Genomic DNA, 23151 nt, shown 5'->3' with positions numbered 1-23151 from the left:
GATTGCTCTAGGTAGTGTAGTAATTTTCACAATATATATTCTTCCAATCCATTAGCATGGAACACTTTTCCATTTCTCTGTGTCTTCTTTAATTTCTTTCAAGAATATTCTACAGTTTCTGAGTACAGGTTCTTTGCCTCTTTAGTTAGGTTTATGCCTAGGTATCTTATGGTTTTGGGTATAATTGTAACTCGGATTGATTCCTTAATTTCCCTTTTTTGTGTCTTGCTGTTTTTGTATAGAAATGCAACTGATTCCTGTGCATTGATTTTATATCCTGACACTTTACTGAATTCCTGTATGAGTTCTAGCAGTTTTGGAGTGGAGTCTTCTGGATTTTCCACATAAAGTATCGTGTCATCTGCAGAGTGAGAGTTTGACTTCTTTGGATGCCTTTTTCTTTTTGTTGTTTGACTGCTGAGGCTAGGGCTTCTAATACTGTTGAATAGCAGTAGTGACAGTGGACAGCCCTGCCATGTTCCTGACCTTAGGCAAAAAGCTTTCAATTTTTCCCCATCGAGCATGATACATGCGATGGGTTTTTCATAGATGGCTTTGATAATATTGAGGTATGTGCCCTCTTTCCCTACAGTGTGAAGAGTTTTGATCAAGAAAGGATGCTGTACTTTGTCAAATGCTTTTTCAGCATCTATTAAGAGTATCAGGGGCGCCTGGGTGGCTCAGTGGATTAAGCCGCTGCCTTCAGCTCAGGTCATGATCTCAGTGTCCTGGGATCGAGTCCCGCATCGGGCTCTCTGCTCAGCAGGGAGCCTGCTTCCCCCTTTGTCTCTGCCTGCCTCTCTGCCTACTTGTGATCTCTCTCTCTCTCTGTCAAATAAAATAAATAAAATCTTTAAAAAAAAAAGAGTATCATATAGTTCTTGTTCTTTCTTTTTATTAATGTTTTATATCATATTGATTGATTTGTGGATGTTGAACCAACCTTGAAGCCCAGGAAAAAATCCAACTTGGTCATGGTGAATAATCCTTTTAATGTATTGTTGGATCCTATTGGCTAGTATTTTGGTGAGGATTTTTGCATCCATGTTCATCAAGGATATTGGTCTGTAAGTCTCCTTTTTGATGGGGTCTTTGTTTTTCGGATCAAGGTAATGCTGGCTTCATGAAACAAGTTTGGAAGTTTCCCTTCCACATCTGTTTTATGGAACAGTTTCAGGAGAGTAGGTATTAATTCTTCTTTAAATGTTTGGTGGAATTCTCCTGGGAAGCCATCTGGCCCTGGGATCTTGTTTGTTGGGAGATTTTTTTTGATGACTGCTTCAGTCTCCTTACTGGTTATGGGTCTGTTCTGGTTTTCTATTTCTTCCTGGTTCAGTTTTGGTAGTTTATATGTCTCTAGGAATGCATACATTTCTTCCAGATTGTCAAATTTGCTTCCAGATTGCCAAAGTTGCTCATAATATGTTCTTATAACTGTTTGTATTTCTTTGGTGTTGGTTGTGATCTCTCCTCTTTCATTCATGATTTTACTAATTTGAGTCCTTTCTCTTTTCTTTTTGATAACTCTGCCCAGGGGTTTATCAATCTTAATTCTTTCAAAGAACCAGCTTCTAGTTTCATTGATTTGTTCTACTGTTCTTTTAGTTTCTATTTCATTTATTTCTGCTCTGATCTTTATGCTTTCTCTTCTCCTGCTGGGTTTAGGCTTTTTTTGCTGTTCTTTCTCCAGCAATTTTAGGTATAGGGTTAGGTTGTGTACTTTAACCTTTCTTGTTTCTTGAGAAAGGCTTGTTTAAAGAAAGAAAAACATATGTATGCAAAATACAAAAATAAGGGTAAACACAATGAAGGGATGAAATATGACTGTAAAGATGAAAATTTAAAAATATTCTAAAAAGATAAAGGTTGGTTGAAAAAAGAAGAATAAAGGAAATATTGTGATCGGGTTGGAGGCTAGAACAAAGCCATGTGCTAAATTTAGGGTATATTTTGATCTATTAGAAGAAATTGTGTTCCAAAATTTTAAAGAAAATGAAAACCTATATGTATACAAAGGTAGGGTTAAATACAATGAGTGTATAAAATATGACTGTAACTGAAAATTAAGAAAGATTTTTAAAAAGATATTGATAAAATAGTTTAAAAACATTAAAATAGGAAAGAGGAAAAATAAGAAAAGAACATTAATAAAAAGAAAATAGAAAAAAATAAAATTTCAGAAATTTAACTTTGAAAGACTAAATGGTCCTGGGAAAAAAGCCATGAATTTTATGTGTTGCTTTCCCCTAGCTCTGGATTTCCAAAGTTCTCATTGATTGGTAAACTTGGTCTTGTCTGGAAATTCTTGCTGATCTTCTGGTGTAGGGCCTGCTGCAGTGATTCTCTGTGTCTTTGCCTGAGGTGGAATTACACTGCCTTGCCAGGAGCCAGGCTATATAATCTGCTTGGGTTTGCTCTTGATAGCTTTTATTCCCTGAATGTTTTCTGTACAGCTTTGGAAGACAGGAATTAAAATGGCGGCCTACCAATCACTGGCAGCACAGAAGCTGAGAGCACAGGGCCCCACTCCTCAATGTGCCCTCAGAGAAAGGCAGTCAGTTCCTCCTGTCTCCTTGGTCTCTGGCCACACTCTGAGCTCGCCTAGCCTGTGACCAAGCATTTCTATCTCTGGTGCATGGCCCCATTTGGAGTCTTTCAACCCAGGAGATTTCTGCAATGCACTCCTGGACTGCTTCTCCTAGAGGAGGAGAAGCACCCATACTTAGGTGTCTGCCTTGGATCATGTTTTAAGGTAATCCTGAGCTAGAGCCCACTCCTTGGCTCCATCTCTGTAGCCAACTTCCCTGCTCCAATACCTGGGAGCTCTGCCACACTCAGACAACCCCGATCCTTCTGTGACCCTGCGGGTCCTGAGACCACACTGTCCCGCTAGGGCTCCACCTCCTGCTTAGCCTCTGGAGTGATGGTCCCGCAATGGAGCAGACATCTAAAATTCTGATTTTGTGTTCTGCTGTTCTCTAACTTGCTGGGAGCCAGACCCTCCCCCCATGGTCTATCTTCCTGTATGTTGCCTCAGATTCACTTCTCTGCATATTCTACCTTCCAGAAAGTGGTCGATTTTTTGTTCCTAGAATTGCTGCTCTTCACTCCTATCTCCTGTTGAGTTTGTAGGTGTTCAGAATGGTTTGATAACTATCTAGCTGTACCCTGGGACCTGATGATATTTTGATCTCCTACTCTACTATCTTGCTCCCCTCTATATGCCTATTTTTGTTTGTCTTGTTTTTATTTGTTGAGCATCACACAGTATTTCTTTAAAAAAAAAAAAACAGAGGTCAGATTTGAGGCACAATAGTGATATTGTCTTTTTCCAAAGAGTGTTTATGCTGACATTTTACAGGCAGCTATGCTGGCAACATTATCTTTTGCATTATAACCTTATTCTAATTAGTAATTGAAATTATTCTAAGTTTAGTTTTAGTCTTTGGAATGTTAAGTCTATTTCTAATTTCCTCTCATTACTCTGAGTTTTAATCCAAAGCCTGGAGTTTTTACCAGAACCCATACTTAGAGCTCTCAGCTACACTTTGGTCCTTTTTGTCTCAGTCTTTTTTCCTCCTTTATCAAAATTATCTGAAACCAAGGCTTCAGCAGGAAACAAACTCCAAACACCAGGTTAACCTCCATGTGTGTCTTTCTTCTCTTAGATCTTGACTCCATTATTCTTTACTACATAGTTAAATTCTCTGATGCTTTCAAAACGTTTCCTAAAAAAAAGTATTTTTACCATATTTCTTTGTTTTCAGTGAAAGACTTGTTCCACATAACCTCATTCATCATTGCTGAAACTCTCTTCTGCTTTGAGGAGAAATATTCATAAGCTTAACTTTTTATGTTTATATACAGAATATACCACCTATTGAATAACTTACAATGAATATTTTTGTTAAAAAATGTGATATAATTTCTTAGATCATATTTTTGCCCAGAAAGTGGTGCTTCCAGTGTCTGTAAAAGCTAACTTATTTTATCTTTTCTTCCTGTTTCTTCATGGTCTTTTGCCATTTTCTTTCTAGCCTTTCCATTCTTACCTGCTTATACTTTCCATTTATGTTTTTCCCTACATTTGGGCTTCTCATTCCTGTACTCTATTTCTAAAAATGCTTGCAGAACTAGGTTCTGATTTTCTAACAGCACAAATTCCATTTTAGATTAATGCACATTGTTTGCTATCTTACTCAAATACCATTTTCTATCTACAAGAGTGTAATTCCCTTGAGTTTGAAATTAGTAAGTCTATATCACTAAAACAAGCTTAATTATCATGTCAGGATAGACCCATATCTGGAACCCTGTCCCTTTCTAGTTGACTCACTATGCTGAAAATCATCTGGCTGTAGATAAGTGTGCTTCATACCCTTGTATGTGCCTGCTAATGTTGCAGGGATACTCAAACAGGAAGGAAACCACCTTTGGCAAAGTGATTAAGCTCATTTTGACCAGAAGACAAATGCTTGAAATCATTAAAACACAGATTATCTTGAATTATTGCTACCTAATCTTTGATTTTTGGTTTGAATGGATAATAAATTTGGCATATGTTTATATATTTAGAAGTCAAAAGGTAGAAGTTACATCAGAATCTCTGAAATATAAATGCATAATGACTTTAAAAGTCATATTAACATGGTGTTACTGTTGGTCACTGTAAATCAGCAGGTACCTTTTTTGGAGTCTTTAAATCTTAGCACTCATTATCTTTCCAGGTGCAAAAATGAATGATTTGGGGAGCTAGTCTCATATAGGATTTACACTGAATTAGGGAAATAAAATTCCTAGGTGAGTTCATGCACAATAATGTAAATTATAAAGTTATTTTTATATCATTTCTACCTTCCAGAAATATTTTGGCTCTGCTCCATGAATGAGATGTGAACAATACATTGACTTTTGAGAAGGCCATTTGTTCACTAAACAGGCATTTAGAGTGCCTGTTACGTGTAAGAGTATGTGCTAGAGAGACAAAAGTGAATCATGTGTCATACTTGTCTTCTAATAACCTCATAGTTGAGTGAAAGGACTGTGCAATGACACAATAGTGATATTGTCTTGTAAGTACATTTTGACATTGATAACAGGTGCAACACAAAGAAATGTGTAATGTGACATAGCTGTATATTCAGGGAAGCAGTGGATGGTGAGGTTTGGGAGGCAGGCTGGGGTTATCCCCATAGGCGACCTTGTATCAAAGGATTTGAAACTTTACCCTGTGGACAATATGAAGTCATTTGATGGTAATACATAGATGAATGATATATTTTTTTATGCCTTTTAGTAGTGCCATTTTGTGTGGGTTTCCTTAAGTTGAGAGACATGTGAGAGGCTGCAGCAGTCTCTTATGGACAGAGATGGAGACTTATACTAAGAAAGAAACAAGAAAATACAGAAGGAGGAATGAATTTTTAAAATGTGGTTCAATGGATGTTAGAATGATGCCAAATTTGGCTTGCAAGTGAAAAATATTGTCATTAATCATGATCATGAATTCAAAAGTAAAACTGATTTAAGTGAAAGAAGAAAAATATTTAGCACTAGACAGTGAGACTTCTGTGGAACATCTAGGTAGAGTTAGATGAAGGTCGCAAACACATTATGGTAAACCTCAAGGATGGACAAAAATGCTATAGGATTTAGTGTGGAATGAGAAAAGAGAAGGGCAGTATGGAGTTTGGAGGAGCTCAGTGTTTAAAGGGCAGGTCTACATATATAGCCTGCTGACTACATTAAATTCAGTGAGTGCTTAAGAGAGGCCAGAGAAAGTGATGGCTGACATTTGATCACCTGTATAAGTGAGGCTTTGGTAAATGTTGAAAAAATATCCCAAACTTAGATTCTGTTTGTTGCTTAAAGTGTTCATAGTGAGATCTATAACAAGTGAATAAGATGCAAAGGCACTCTGTAGTGCAGATTTTAATAGACCGACTTATTATCCTATCCCATACTATCCTGCCACTTCTAAAGAATTGATAGACTTTGGGGATGGCATATGGAATTTCTACAGTCAAAGGCAGAATTTTGCATCAAACAATACATCTAACTGTGCAACTAGTATGTGGCATTAATTTCAGCTGGACAGATTATATTCAGCCATTTATAACTGATACCCATAGCCTTAGAAGAGCCTCAGCACAGTTCCTAGAAATTGACTGGCATCCCATTCTATGCCTTTCTTAGAAGGTGGATACAAAATAAAACCTGGATTGTATGTGGGAGAGATAATCTGTTATGTATCAAGAGTCTTATAAAGATTAAAGATAACCAAATGAGTCAACCTAATTAATTCATTTGAATTATTTTCTTGATGCCTGGCTTTTCAATGTCTGATCATGTTCTACATATTCACAATTGCAATTTTTTTAAAATTCAATAGGAAGGATCATTGAAACATATATTAACAAAAAGAAGATAAATAGTATAGAAGATCATATTAATTATAAGAACCTGGAATAACTTAGAGTGGAAGTTAGTTATTTTACTGTGGAGCTTCATGATGCTATAAGTCACCAAACCACAAGAAAATTTTCCTTGTAGAAATTCACAGACGGTGAAAACATAGCTAATATAATATTACTTTAGGCACAGGCTTGCATTTGTATCTGGACATGTAAAACAAACTGATGCCAATCAGTTGGGTCAGAAGTATTAGACATGCCTTCTTAGCTGCTAATGCAAATAACTTAAGTTTGCTAGAACAAAATTTTGCATTGCCTTTGAGGAATGGAATAAAACTAGTGAGGAGAGATATCAATAATTATCCATACTTTCTATCCACAAAACTAACCAGAAATCTCTTGATATGTTCTCAGAGTAATGCCATTAGTCCAGTAGGTGAAAGTATGACTTAGTCATCTGTTGAAAACAGAGCCACCATTTTCAGAAGTTGCTCCACTTATTGACATTTGCATAAAGCATCGTCTAGCACTGCTGCAGTGTCTGGCACTGAGAGAAATGGTCACTGGTGTCATCATTATGGTGCACTTTTCTTAACCTTCATGTGCTTTGTGCTACCTATCTCTCCATTTCCTTCACCATAGCTTTGAATCTTTTTGCATTTGCAACACTTTTATGTGATTATAATAGCGTTAAACAGATTTATAATTTATTATCTAGGAATATTTTACATGTAATATATTATTGATGCTTTTCAGGTATTTGCATTATTGCATAACAATTAGCTTTTTCAAAATGAAAAATTTTATTAAATTATAATGATTAATTTAACAACATTAAAGTCAAGATAAGATAGCTAAGCTAAGTGTTGCAATTTCAATTACAAAAATGCATGCTTATTCTTCATTTTGGAAGCCTGCCAACTAGAGAATATATTAGGCAGTGAATGAAACTAGACAAGTCATCTAATTCAGCAATTTCTAGCTGGTCAAGATATATCTTCAGGCAAATTTAACCTTTATAAGACTTATTCTTGGTCTCTGCTTCACAGAGATTACACAACTGTTTATTTTAAATGAAAATTATAGTGAAAGAAATATAATCTAAAAGTCATTGAAATTTCTGTGTCTATCAATTTCAGTTTGCATGAGGCTAAGTGAGGGGTATTAATAAGGACTTAGAAATTCTTCATCCATTTTCAAATAAAACTGTTAGTGGAGAATTGCCTTAATTTACAAACCTAAATAGATTATGTTCTTTATTGGCAAATGTCCAATTCATTAATTTTTGTCATCTTTCAATTAACTGCTTATTTTTTTGTGTCAAATAGGATTTTAAAAGGTAATAACTATTTTCTTACAATAGTAAACTGTCATTTTAAAACTGTTGGGGAAATAAAAAGCTATATTTTAATAACTACATATAAGCAATAACTAGATACTGTATGAATGACTCCCAATCTCCTTGAATCCTGCTTGGATTTTGATAAGTATCATTTTTAGGCTCTTGGGGACTATGGGAGTTACCAGGATGACTTCCAGAAAAATAAAAGGGTAAAAACTCAGCTGTGTTTGAAAATGCAGAAATGAATACAAAATAAAAAGCATTAAGACTTAGTTACTATTAATATTCTGACATACTTTCTTCTAGTCCCACTTTTTATGTATTGATATAACACACATATGCTCTCTAAGTTACATGGATACTTTTTTATGTTCATAAATATTCTTTGTGAATACAGTTATTAATAACTACATAGTATCGTATCACCTGGATGTATGATATTCTGTAGTTCATTTTTATTACAAATTAAGTGTTTTAAGTACTTAATTTTAATAAATAATGGTTCATGGATATCTTTGTGTATTTGTCCTAGCACATTGGTTTGAATATTTCCTTAGTATATATTTTTAGAAAAAGACTTACTGATAAAAGGTATTTGGTCACTTTTTAATTATATTTGATAAATATGGCTAAATTTCTTGAAAGTTTATATCAATTTATATCAATTACTACTTGCAGTGTATGAGAGTAACTGCACCATTGTACTAATCTTATTTTAAAAATGTAGTTTATCAGTTTGCAAATTAATATCTCATTTGTTATTTTAATTAGTATTTAATTATTAGTGAGACTGAATCTTTTCATATGTTTACTGATTACTTTTTGGGTGACATGTATCCATAATGTCTGTACATTTTTCTTCAAAAGAGTTTAGTTTTTATGATTTTAAATAATAAATTTAAATTATATGTAATTATATTACTTTAACACACCAATATTTTTCTTGCAGTTTTTTCTTTTCAAAGTTTAAAAAACTACTTAATCAAACATACCTGTCTTCTACTTCACAATTTTTTCTTTAGTGTTATGTTTAGAAGGGGTTTCCACATTCATTTTCACATTCAGATCATATAGATATTTAGCGGTATGTGCTTCTGTGGATTTTATGATTTTTTTTTTTTTTTTGAACATTGAAATCTAGTTAATCTGGAATTCATTTGGAAGCAGGATAAGAGGCAATGTTCTACATTTTCTTCTCAAAAAGTTAATCTAGTTTTTATAACAACTTCTATTGCATAATTCTTGCTGAGTCTTTTCTGGAGACTTGATCATCAAAAATGTAGACTTACACTGGAAGGAAGACAACAGGGTATCTCGGGAGACAAACCCACATTAAAAACTACTGTACTCCCGGATTGAAGGTCCTAATACAGAACCTTATTGGCGTAGTTGAAATAATGTTCTTAATGGTGTTCTTAACAGATTTAGTTGTGGTATTTTAGGGTCTATATGCAGCTTAGAAAGAGCAGAAAAAGGGGACTAGGAAAAGGGCAGGAATTAGCATAATTATTATAGTTAGAAAAACTAAAAAGTAGGCAAAGTTGTATTACTCAGTGGTAGTGTTCGTAATGATTACCATGTTATTAAGAAGAAAAGATATGATGATCTTTCTTTTTTTTTTTTTTTTTTAAGATTTTATTCATTCACCCGACAGAGAGAAATCACAAGCAGACGGAGAGGCAGGCAGAGAGAGAGAGAGAGAGAGAGAGAGGGAAGCAGGGCCCCTGCGGAGCAGAGAGCCCGATGTGGGACTCGATCCCAGGACCCTGAGATCATGACCCGAGCCGAAGGCAGCAGCTCAACCCACTGAGCCACCCAGGCACCCTATGATGATCTTTCTAATTTGATGTGGATCAAAGCAAAGAAGGACTGAGTGATAGCTTTAACATACATTAAAATTATTTTGCTTGATATAGTCATGTAGAGTAGAAACTTTAGCAGCGCCTGCATGGCTTTGTTGGTTAGGCCTCAGTCTTTGGTTCAGGTCCTGATCCTGGGGTCCTGGGATTGAGCCCTGCCTTGGGCTCCCTATTCAGCAGGGACTCTGCTTCTCCCTCTCTCCCTGCTGTTTCTCCTTCTTATGCTCACTCTCTTTCTGTCAAATAAATTAAAACAAAAATTATTTAAAAAAAAAAGAAAAGAAAAAGGAACTTTAAAGAATAATTAGAAACTTAGGATATTAGGTAAAAATTCTTAAGTACATGTGAAAACAGCATTTTTTTTTTTTTTTTGTCATTTTTTTTTTAATTTATTTTTTATTTTCAGCATAACAGTATTCATTATTTTTCACCACACCCAGTGCTCCATGTTTGGTGAGTGCTGTGAAGTGTGTAAACCTGGTGAAAACAGCATTTTGCAAGTAAAATCCTTCTCTCTACAATCTAAGACCACAATAATACAAACAAATATAAAGGTCAAGGAATTGAACAAATCCCTGAGTAAGGAAGGTTTTCTCAATGAAATCTTGCTGATAATGTCAGCTGTCAGTCATTATAGATGGTGATGTGTGAAGTTTGTCAGCAGGCGTGGACTACTTGAGTGATAAATGAAGTAATGGGGGCACAGAAGCCTGAACAAAACTTCTCCCTTTCTGGTAAATCCACATGGGGATTTAAAATAAGAAGAGAAAAAAATACATTAAAATATGTTTTAATGGGTGTTTATTTAACGTAGTATCTATCTTAAAATATTCATCTTTTACCTTTAAATTTTGAAAGATTAATATAAATGGTTGTTGATTAATCATAATCATTTCCCAAATATATTGGTCAATGTAAACAGCATTAGCTGCTGCAAGAGGTAAGATGCAAATCCAAAGCCCTTTCACAACAAAGGTCCATTCTTAACTTGTGGATGGTATGACTCTGTGGCTTTCCTCCATTCAATGACAAAGTAATGTGGGCGGCCATCTGTCATCTCTACCATCCGTCATCTACATGGCTTTCCAAAGTCATTGTGGCAGGAGAAGAAAAGTGGTGAACTATGTCAGGGTGTTTAAAGGCTAGGACTGGAAATGGTTTATATCATTTCTGCTCATATCCTGTTTCAAAACCCAATCACTTTACCTCAATATAATTGCAAGGGAGGCAGGGAAATGCAGGAAGGGTGTCTCAGTCAGTTGAGTATCTCAGTCAGCTGACTCTTGATTTCAGCTGAGATCATGATCTCAGGGTCCTGGGATCAAGCCCTGCTTGGGTTCCTTGCTTAGTAGGGAGTTTGCATGTCTCTCTCTCTCCCCCTCTGCTGCTCCTCTTTCTTTCTCTCTCTCTCGCAAATAAATAAATAAGATCTTAAAAAAGGGGGATAATTCATACATGTAGGACTACTTTTCTTATACACATTATTTTATTTGAAAATTTAAGGAAAAATATTATATGCTATGGCAAAATATTCAAACAGTAAAGAAAGATATAATATTAAAAACAAATGATTCTCTTCCCTTTGTTCTGATCTCCATTTACCACATCAATTGGTGACCACTGTTAGGTTTTTTCTCTCTATAAAAATGTTTTATACATACATTAGTGCTTACCATGTAGATGCTTTTTACTTCATTAAAAATGGGATGATTTTATTTATATGCTATTGTGTACATTTCTTTTTTAGTTAATCATCTATCAAAGAGCTAATTCTCTATAAATACATATAAATTTAGAGTGATAGCCAAAATATTTAACAACCATTATTTAACATGGGCACTGACCAGTCAGGATGGATGCTGGCTGTAGAATGGGAGAAAGGTCCTGGGGGCTCAGGTGTGCTAACAATTACTTTAATTAGGGCATTTTGCTGAATAAGTTGGGGGCAAGGATTAGTAACCAACGAAGGGGCTAGGATTGGTGGAGGGAGAGGAACATGAGGATGTGCTCAGGGTTTCAGTTGTTTCCAAGTATATGGATGTTTTTCAGTATTTTAACTATTAACAAGGCCATACTGGTGCACTAAAGTTATATCAGTCCATGGAATCTATCAATAGAATGACAGTATCTGCAATTCATGATGTTAATTGCATGTCTACTTCATTCCAGTAGATTTATTGCTCGTTTTTTCACCTTATTATCTTCTGTATATTTACACTCTAGCTTTTCTCAATGATGTAGTTTTTCCTTTATGTTGTTCCTTCATGAGACTGTCAGTCCTTCAATGGAAGGAATGTATTCCAGTTCTGTTTTTGATCTGGTAACTAACATAGTATCTGATACAGAATAAACATTCAAATGTTGAATCAACAATCTTGAACTTTGGGTTCAAAATTGGTCTGGGTAATTCCCTTGAATGTCAGATCAATGGAAAGCAAGGAACAAGATAGAGAAGCAGACATGAGTTGAAAGGCATAGATAGAGGGCCTGGAAGACACCTGGGTAACTAGGAGACTTATGGAAGGAGGCCAAGTAGATAGTTCAGCTTCCTAATCAGGATGGATTCAAGGGATGTTATACTGATACATCCCTGAAATAGCAAGAGAGTTACTCATCAGGTTTTTCATCCTTTGACTATAAGCAGGAAGGGAGACTATAACATTCCTACTGGCTGGCCAGTGGAGCAAGAGTTCCTTTTATTATTGATCCTGGGACAAACAGATAATCAACAGTTAACTAGATATGGGACTGGGATTCTGACAGGTGGGATCATACTAAAATCTGCCTTAATCAATATCCCAGGAGAATATTAAACCTGAAAGTTGGGTTGGATAAAATATTTTATAATCAATACAGTATGATATAATTCATAATGAATTTATTAACTGGTTGAAATTAACATGTGCCACTAATCACAGCAATAATAAAAATATCCACAGAAATAGCTAAAGATTATTAAATATTTATTAGGTGCTAAGCATGTAACTACTGCTTTTTAGAGATTATCTTACTTAGTCCCCACAGCAGCCTATTAATTAGGTGTGATTTTTGGTTGTATTTTTTTTTTTTTATAAACATATATTTTTATCCCCAGGGGTACAGGTCTGTGAATCACCAGGTTTACACACTTCACAGCACTCACCAAAGCACATACCCTCCCCAATGTCCATAATCCCACCCCCTTCTCCCAAACCCCCTCCCCCCAGCAACCCTCAGTTTGTTTTGTGAGATTAAGAGTCACTGATGGTTTGTCTCCCTCCCAATCCCATCTTGTTTCATTTATTCTTCTCCTACCCACTTAAGCCTCCATGTTGCATCACCACTTCCTCATATCAGGGAGATCATATGATAGTTGTCTTTCTCTGCTTGACTTATTTCGCTAAGCATGATACGCTCTAGTTCTATCCATGTTGTTGCAAATGGCAAGATTTCATTTCTTTTGATGGCTGCATAGTATTCCATTGTGTATATATACCACATCTTCTTCACCCATTCATCTGTTGATGGACATCTAGGTTCTTTCCATAGTTTGGCTATTGTGGACATTGCTGCTATAAACATTCGGGTGCATGTGCCCCTTTGGATCACTACATTTGTATCTTTAGGGTAAATACCCAATAGTGCAATTGCTGGGTCATAGGGCAGTTCTATTTTCAACATTTTGAGGAACCTCCATGCTGTTTTCCAGAGTGGCTGCACCAGCTTGCATTCCCACCAACAGTGTAGGAGGGTTCCCCTTTCTCCGCATCCTCGCCAGCATCTGTCATTTCCTGACTTGTTGATTTTAGCCATTCTGACTGGTGTGAGGTGATATCTCATCGTGGTTTTGATTTGTATTTCCCTGATGCCGAGTGATATGGAGCACTTTTTCATGTGTCTGTTCGCCATCAGGATGTCTTCTTTGTAGAAATGTCTGTTCATGTCCTCTGCCCATTTCTTGATTGGATTATTTGTTCTTTGGGTGTTGAGTTTGCTAAGTTCTTTATAGATTCTGGACACTAGTCCTTTATCTGATATGTCGTTTGCAAATATCTTCTCCCATTCTGTCAGTTGTCTTTTGATTTTGTTCACTGTTTCCTTTGCTGTGCAAAAGCTTTTGATCTTGATGAAATCCCAATAGTTCATTTTTTCCCTTGCTTCCCTTGCCTTTTGCGTTGTTCCTAGGAAGATGTTGCTGTGGCAGAGGTCGAAGAGGTTGCTGCCCGTGTTCTCCTCAAGGATTTTGATGGATTCCTTTCGCACATTGAGGTCCTTCATCCATTTTGAGTCTATTTTTGTGTGTGGTGTAAGGAAATGGTCCAATTTCATTTTTCTGCATGTGGCTGTCCAATTTTCCCAGGACCATTTATTGAAGGGGCTGTCTTTTTTCCATTGGACATTCTTTCCTGCTTTGTCGAAGATTAGTTGACCATAGATTTGAGGGTCTATTTCTGGGCTCTCTATTCTGTTCCATTGATCTATGTTTCTGTTTTTTTGGTTGTATTTTTACAGATGGGAAAATGCATCCTAAAAAATTTGTTAAAAAGCTTGATTAATTCACATGCTAGTATGTGGTAGAACTCAATCCCTAGAGAAAGCCAGAATTGTTTAATCCCTTTATTTTATATAGGGAACTTTAAATACAAACTTCAGAGCCTTACCGTGGGGAATTATTACTTAATTGGTCTGGGGTATGATCCCGTGATACTGGTATTTTTAAAAAATCTGCCTGATGGTTTCAGTGGGTAGACAGACTAAAGAACTACTGACTGATGCAAGCATATTATTGAGAGCTTAGCTATGCCCTCCAGTTATACCTTGTCAATACAGAGAAATGATAATGGCATGTAACTTAAAAGAATAGTTTTAAAATTTATTTTGCTCCCTCTATTCTCTATGCACAGTCCTTATTTATGTATCTGCACTTGCCTCACCGATTCTGCCTGCCCATTTGCTTCCGTTTCCTGGAACATTTCAGTATACATGCTGGGCAATGGAAGGGGTCTTACATCTTACCTCTGCAGGTGCATTTATGTTTAGATAGGATTGCTGTTTCTAGGCCTTCACTGCCCTTATAAATCTTCCTTTAAATATCTGTTCAGGTATTTTTATATTTTCCTGTAGTCTTCTCAGCTACACCAAAGAGGCTGTAGCTGAGAAGGTTATATTAAGCTTAGTTGATAAGATTTCATTAAGTGTCTCATTATTTTAGTTTTTTTTTTTAAGATTTTATTTATTTATTTGAGAGAGAGATCACAGTAGGAGAGAGGAAGGGAAGAGATCACAGAGAGAGAGGAAGGGAAGCAGGCCCCCTGCTGAGCAGAGAGCCAGACGTGGGACTCGATCCCAGGACCCTGAGATCATGACCTGAGCCGAAGGCAGTGGCTTAACCCACTGAGCCACCCAGGCGCCCCTCATTATTTTAGTTTTATATAATGATTGGTTTAATAGTGCTTATACAAATTGCTGGGGATAATAAGTTTATGGTTCTAGATTTTTCCCTGCCGTCAAAAAATTATGTAAGCCTGGATTCTGATTCACCTTGCTACCTTGTCTGGCATAATAGTTTACCTTCCCTCCATTTCCAACCCAGACAATATTGTTAAAATGAATTATCATCACAATGATAGTAAAATGGACAAAAGACATAGACATACCTTTCAGAAAAGATGCAGTAAAAAAAGAAAAAAGAAACACAAAAACTTACTCAGTTAATTTAAGAAATGTCAATATTATATAGTTTTTATATGAATTAGCAACAATTTTCCCTAAGGCTTTTTACCTTTAGATATAATGTAATTTATATGTTTATTATTTTTATTGTCCATGGTGTCCTCATGCTGGAATGCAATCTCTACAAAGAAGGGAATTTTGTCTATTTTGTTCAAAGACATAAGAGCTGAAATCAGTGCCTGTCATGGAATAGACATTCAATGATAAGTATTAGTTAAATAAACAGTTGACTGAATGTATTGTTTTAGTTTTAGTTGATTTTTTTGTTTCAAGTTTTTATTTAAATTCTGGTTAGTTAACATATAGTATAGTAATGACTTCAGAAGCATAATTTCATGATTTGTCACTCACATACAATATGCAGTACTCATCAGCACAAGTGCCCTTCTTAACACACCCATCACTGATTTAACCCACCCTGAATGTGAATGTGTGAATGTATGGATGGATAGCATTAACAATATTGTGGTGAATTGCACACAGTATTATATGACAGGCAGTATATAAATTCATACAAGATTTCTGAAGAGCAATCTGTGAAGAGGAATCGTGTTTTATGTTAAGTATTTTATTCAAATTATTTATTTACACTTTTAGAAATGTGCTTTAAGAATATAATCAGTGAAATGCAGATTTATAGACAGAAAAGTCTGTTCATAGCATTGATAAGCATGAGGAAAACAAATATAACTGAATATTGAATAAAATATGGCATTCTTTCAAAATATACTAAGTAGAATGAAAATGTAGTATACTACTATGTTAAATGGAAAATGGAGCGTGGATAATAGAATATGGTCTCAAATTTATAAAAATTGAGGGATGTAATATTATATCAAAGTGCTAATAGTGGTTATATCTGTGTGGTGAAAATAAGGTTTCTTTTAATTTTTTTCTTTGTAGTATATGGAATGCATGATATTTCTATATGAATATGTATTATGTTGTTATCCAGAAAAATACTTCATTCATAAAAATTGGTTGTATCATTTTCTGACTCTAATATAACCTCCACAAGGGCAAAACTTTTTATCTGCTTTGTTCTTTGGTGGATTCCCCATGCCTACAATAATGTTTGGGATAAAGTAGCTCTTATAAATATTTTTTGAATAAATGAATGAGTACACAAACAAATGATATACCTCCCTCTCTAAAGGCAGTTTTAAAGTATTAAGTATAAGTGGGTTGATTACTTCCTTCTTTTGTAGAGTTAAGCAGTTAATCCATCCATTATTGAATATTAATTAAGTACCTGTTTATAGCATATTTCCTTCCACTGCTACTTTCTCATGGACTAAAAATGGTCTTTGATCTCCAGTTACAATTGCTTGGCAAATGTGGATTATTCTGTAGGTGAGATTCAAAATAATTAAATGTTTTACCTTTAGTAAGTCCTTTCAATTAGCCCTGTGTCTTCAGGTTTAAGAAGAAAACCATAACTAATCCAATAACTTATGTTATTGTTCTGTTTCCTAATGAAAGTGTTTTTGGTTCACCATTTATAGAGGACAAAGGAATATAAGAATAATCACAGATTTGCTGACATTACTGTTGGGGATGGAAACTTATTGAAAAAGGACAACTGACCAATAATATAAGACAATACCATGTTGTACTTCATTGTAATTTAATAGGGGCTGTTTTTAAATAATTTTTCCATGTAGCATGCAGTTTAGACTTATGCAAATAAATATGTGCCTTATTTAACATTTTATCTTTTTTGCATGCTTTCTCAAAACTTAAATAGGAAATGAAGGACTTAAGGTAACTCCTGAGGGAATATAATAGTAATATTTATGTTGTAATTTAGTATTAAATAATATGGTATTAATGTGTGCAGTGATATGGCTATTTTACATATAGCTCTTGCTTTTTCTTTTTCCTCTAGGATTCAGAATTTCCCACAGATATGCAACAAAATCCAAACCTGTATTTATGTAAAGAAAACATTGGTCCAGCAAAATTTGACTACAAGCTGAATAACATTTTTAGACTTCATGAACTTCCAGTGAGCTGGTAGGATTATTTACCTTGGTTCTGATTCTTTTATTAATGCCTTTGAGATTCTATTGTCATGTCTAAATTGCGTTGCTCTTATAGCCATTCATGATCAGAGTGGTTTGCTCTTAGCCTGCTTCCAAATTGCTACTCATAACAACAAAAGAATCTGCTTATAGCTGTGTCAAGAATCTTTAAACTAATTGGTTTAGGCACTTGGTGGCAGTACAGACCAAGTGCACTATTGTGTGTATTTATTGTAGAGGTTGTAGTTTAGGCTTAGAATAAAGCACAGATGGTTTCCAGAGAGGTTTGTAGGATTTCTTTTAAAGATGGGATCTCAGCAACTATGCATTTCATTTGATTCTTTTACCAATATATGTTTTTTCCTCATTAACAAGTAATTTATTTTGTTTTTTTTTTGAAGACTGTAGTTTTGTGAACTATAATCACATCAGTATAAAGACAAAACTTATTACTTGGTATTTATTAAAATGCATTATTTTATAAATCTGCATATTTATATTCATAGGAAACTTATTTTAAGTCATAAAATTTTTACTAGTATTCATTTTTCAAGAAAATATTAATATAGACAAATCCATACATATATTCTATCATATAGTTCTGTGGTATATTAAAATTTTAGGAAGTAGCTTTTATATATGATCATGGATATATCATTTTGATTATGGTTTAGGCAGTAATATTATTTTCTTACCTTTGTTCATATATTCCCAACTTTATGCCATCGATCTTCAAGAAATTTTAGGTTTATGAATAATATGTGGCAAACATAATGTAATTGCTCCTATTATATTTAACGAGGACAAATGTCTCAGAATAAAATGCTGACCAACTCTAATAACTTACATACATTAACCTGTGCTGAGTATTTTTTTTTTTTCTTTTGCAAACTTTTCTCTGCTCCCAATGACTGGGTGTGTTACTTATTTTCTAAATCCTATGTGTTTAATTATTTCCATGTAGCAGGAATATTTATTGTCTGTGTTATCTTACTTAAGAGCACAGCAGATGTGATTCTATCTGCCCTGATCAAAATCAGTAAGTTAATGAATTGAAAGGGTCTATTAGTAAAGGAAGTCATAAAAATGACACATTCATATCTTAAGTATTCTACTTGGACTTAAAACAGTGCATTTGCATTCCCATGCCAGTCTTTTGATGTAAAGCCATGGCTTTTTCTTTGATTAAGTGACTATTGATTGGAATGCTACACCATATTTCTTGCATAAGCTATACCAATAATGTATCATTTACATTTTCAGTTTCAATTTTGTGATTTCCTTGATCTGTATCAAGAACTTGAGACACTCGAAGATGGTCCTCTCACCTTTCTGTAGCATGCCTTTAATTTTCACGGACAGCAGTTCTTCTTATCACACTATTTCATCACCTTGATTGATCTTTAATTACATTACAATAGCAAACATGACTGACTTATAAGGAGGGTTAATGACACACTCCTTGGAACTCTCTGTCATCAAGGATCTTAGCTGGTGGGAGTAGCCTGTGCTGGTCTACTTGGGCATGGTCTGAGAGCTCTGAATAAGTAAGTGCGATGTGCACAACTATTGTGTTTTATAGAGAAAATAAGAAATGTTGGTCAATCTAACCATTAACTGGAGGTTAAGGGAAAAACTTCTATTAAATGAAAATGAAGAGAAGGAGTGAAATATTTAACTTTTAGTAAAAGACAAAATCTGAATTTCAGCTTTATTTCCAGCCTTTGGAAAGACAGCTTCCCTGGTAACTACTACTGCAACCCAGGAAATAATTTCTCTGCCACAGTCTTCACTAGTTAGCCCATTAGGAGAGAAGACTAACATTATAAGCTAGGCAGTAAAGAAGAGAAAAATCAATCACTAGTAGAAAGAATAATCACCAGTCTTCTAGAGTAACATACCTCAAAAGAAGATTAAGCTGTGACTTTGGGACAACTCATTTACCTGAGCCTTTTCATTTTTTTTTTTTTTTTAATCTGTGCCTTTTCTTGCCTGCCTTCATTTTCAGTTTGTCTCAGTTGCTACTTCCTTATACCACCATTTCTTCATTGTCACATACTTGCTTCTATTCCCACCATTTTATTCTTCTATCTTTATACTGTCATTCTAGACTACCAACCATTAACTAGCCATAATATAAAATTCAGTTATAAACTTTTAGTGTTGCTCAAATAATTTCATATTTTCTATTACTTTCAAAACCAAATCACTCATGCCCTATCCCCACGTACACGCAAAAGTTTTAGTACTGTATGGTTCTGTAATAAAATGTTTATTGTCTCCTTGATATATTTCTTTAAGGAGTAAAGAAAAAGCTTTTGTTTTACAAGTAACTTATTTATTTGTTTTTGTCAGTTACCATCAACAGAAATCAAATTCTTCCTCTGTGGTATATAGACTTCTTAATCAAAATAACAATGATGATGATGATGATGATGATAAGGGTATCGTAATAACAATAAGCATCTATAATTGTTAGGATTCAGCTGATTTATACATGCTATCTTTAACTTTGCATTTCTTTAAGGCATTTATTATTTTCCCAATTCTCTTTCTTTCTCTCTTTCTCTCTCTCTCTCACACACACACACACACACACAGACACAAGCCTTAGAGATTTTGAGAGTCATGGAGAAAGAATTTGTATCAGGTCTGGTTACTCAAAAGCAAACTCCTAAATAGTAAAGAAATTATTTTAAAGAAAAATACTGAGGAAACTGAGGAAATAGTATCTATTTTTACAATCAGGCATACAAGTTCGCCAGTAACATACAACTAAATTAGATATGAATTTGGCCAGTATCCTTTTTCTTCCTTGATAATTGCTTTAAACTTAAATATTAAAATAATTAATTAGATTGTATTTATATGCAGATTAATTATATGTTCTTTCCTTGGAAAACTAGATTTTTAAAAATGTATTTTTACTGTTTTTCTAACAAGGTCAAAATAAAATAAATGCATATTAAATTCCAGATAATTAATTTTTTTTAATGTCTTACCTAATTTGCATTTCTATAGAGTGCAATTCCACAGGTTGAAGAACCAGAAGGATTTTAAATCAGATTAGTTAAGAGAGTTTTTAAGTTCTGATTTAGGTAGATGTCTTTTTCCTACTTTCAAAGGATGCTTCCTTTCAGCATAGAAAATGGCCTTCAGTACCTTCCATTGGTTAAAAACACTTTTTTTCTTTTAGCCAGACAAGCCTCCACCACACCTATGCTGTTTCCTCAGAAGCTGCTCTGCTCATTTCCACCAAAAACGTTGGCAGCAGTGATGAAGGAACTAACATCCTCGACTTGTTCTTTCTGTTCTTTCCTCCAGTGGAGTTTCTGGAGTTTCCTTTCTTTCCTCGGCCCTGAAACTACTTTTGTCAGTCATTTGCACTTTCCGTGCCCACCACGAGTGCCACTTAAGTTTCTTTTCTTTACCTCTCAGGTTCAGTCAAATCAACCTACCACACCTGCTTTTCTTCTCCTGACCCCATTATTTGTATGGTCCTGCTCACTCCCAAGCTGGCCTGCTCAGCATCTTCAGGGGGCTCTTCCTCTTCTGCCAGACTTCTGATTGATGGATTCAGCCTCCCTCCTCTCCTTCCTGGCTCACCCCTGCAGCTGCTGCTTCTCGATGCTGCACTTCCCCAGGTGGCTTCTCCCATACTCAGGCTATAAATACTTCCCCATATGGTGATCATCCTCAGGGTGATATCTCTACTATTGACTTCTCCCCTGAACTTGGGCATCTAATAAATCTCTCCAAATTTTCATGCCCAGAAAGAATTCTCTCTCTCTCTCTCTCTTTTTTTTTTCCCTACCAGAAAACCTGGTCTTCTAATCTTCTCATTTTCGTAAAAGCAAAATGTGAACTTCTGTGAATTTACTCAAGCTAAAGTCCTAGGAGTCACTGGGATTGTTCATTCTCCCACAAGGCATTTGCCACCATTAAATCTACCAGTAAGTCTGATGGGCCCTTCCTCCAGAATACATTTACATATTTTCCCTATCTCTCACACTATTGCAAAAGCCTACTAATTTGCCCTACCTTACCCTATAATAATTCACTCACTTCACAATAACCAAACAGGTCTTTTAAAAATACAAATCAGACTATAGGATTCCCTTCTTTAAACACCATAATGGCTTCCTCTCATTTTAAAATAAAATCCAAACTTCATTCTGTGGCATACCAGGCTTTGCAAGTTTCTCCTGCCTATCTCTGGCCAGACACTCCCTCACACTCCCTACCCAGTACCCTCTGCTTCCTCAGTCTTCTCACTATCCTGCAAACATGCCACATTACTCCTGCCCCGGGGCTGTATACTACTAGTTCTTCCCTCTACTTGTGTTGTTACATCTCTCATTTTTGTATCTGACTTTTTCCTTTCTAATATGTCAACTCAAATGTCACCTACTCAGAAAGACAGTTCTTAAAAAAATGTAACTAATACTTCTCTCTTCATTTCTCCAGTCATGCTCGATCCTGTCATTCTACTCTGTTTTCATCATGGTTCTCCAGAAGCATGCCATGTAGCATAAATTTTAAAGTATTTTATAAAAGTAAAAAAACAAACAAACAAACAGAAAAACACAAAAAAACCATGAAATGTCAGTGCTTTTCTAGTTTATCTGTGGCAGAGACTGGCTAGATGCTCACCACCCCAGTTTTCTCTTCCTTGGGCCCATTAGAAGATTATATCTCCCAGCCTTCTGAACTATCACAATTGGTATCACAAGCTAAGCTATGTGATACCAATTCTAACCAAAGCCAGTGTACACCACTTCCAGGTCCAAACCCTACAGCTTCCACTGGTGTTATGCTGTCTCCATCCTCATTTCCCTACTTGAAGTCAAAGGACTTTGATAGTGATGAGTCACATTCTAGAAGAAACATGTGTTCTTGATTCGTTTGTTGCCTGGTGAGTTCCCAACCTTCATCTAGCTTTGTCTACGGTACTGCTTTAATTGCCTTGACCAATGCACTATATTTCTGTGAAAACAGATGAGTTAGGCTATGTAAGAGGGATGAAATAAAATTTTAAAAGACAGATAGTACTTTCATATTTATTCATTCAAGAAAAATTATTGAGCATTTGTCAGGCACTATTGTGGGCTATTAATTAAATACACACAAATCTGTCCCCAGGGAGCTTGTATCTGTTGTAAGAAAAGGGTAACAAACCAATAATGAACACATCTATGCTATAGTATGTTTGATGGCCATAAGCGCTGGAGAAAAACATAAAGCAGAACCCAGGGAAACAGAGTGCAGGGTGGTTTTAAATCAGGTTTAAAGAGAGAAGCCAAGGTTGTTCTGAGACGGTGACATATAATGGAAACCTGAAGTAAGTGAGGACGTAAGAAATACAGAGAACTAAGGAGGGAAATTAGAGTTGGGGGAACAGCAAATGCAAAGCCCTTAAGATGAGAAGATGTCCAAAATGTTCTAGCAAGGAGATTAAAATAAACAGAGTAGGAAAGCTTAGAAAGGGGGAGGAGAAAATAAAGTTAGGTACTTGGGGACCAAAAAGGGTTTGACTTAAGGGACTTCTAGGTGATAGTAAAGAGAATATTGAATTTTATTCTGAGAATGCTGGAAAGCTGTTAGAGGATTTTGAGAAGAATTACCTGATTTGATTTACATAACAAGATCACTATGACGGCTGTGTATAAATTAGACTGCCATAGGAGCTAGGGTAGTTAGAAGCTGGCAGACTGGTTAGGAACTATTTCATTTAGGGGCATCTGGGTGGCTCAGTGGGTTAAAGCCTCTGCCTTTGGCTCAGGTCATGATCCCAGGGTCCT

The 23151-nt window shown here is 35.4% G+C and overlaps 1 protein-coding gene across 5 annotated transcripts in view; it reads left to right on the top strand.

The window, feature by feature from the left end:
• Positions 1-23151, top strand: part of SPAG16 (sperm associated antigen 16) — a 1051960-nt gene that overhangs the window by 139461 nt on the left and 889348 nt on the right. For all 5 annotated transcript variants that reach the window (XM_082691166.1, XM_082691165.1, XM_082691169.1 and 2 more), the window contains one exon: positions 17215-17342. In XM_082691166.1, coding sequence (XP_082547292.1) covers positions 17215-17342 — 128 coding nt within the window. The remainder of the gene's footprint in view (positions 1-17214; positions 17343-23151) is intronic.

This window comes from Mustela nivalis (assembly GCF_964662115.1).
Source record: "Mustela nivalis genome assembly, chromosome: 11".
NCBI lineage: Eukaryota > Metazoa > Chordata > Mammalia > Carnivora > Mustelidae > Mustela > Mustela nivalis.
Note: the sequence above shows the minus strand (reverse complement) of the source record. Positions and strands in the feature narration are given on the sequence as shown.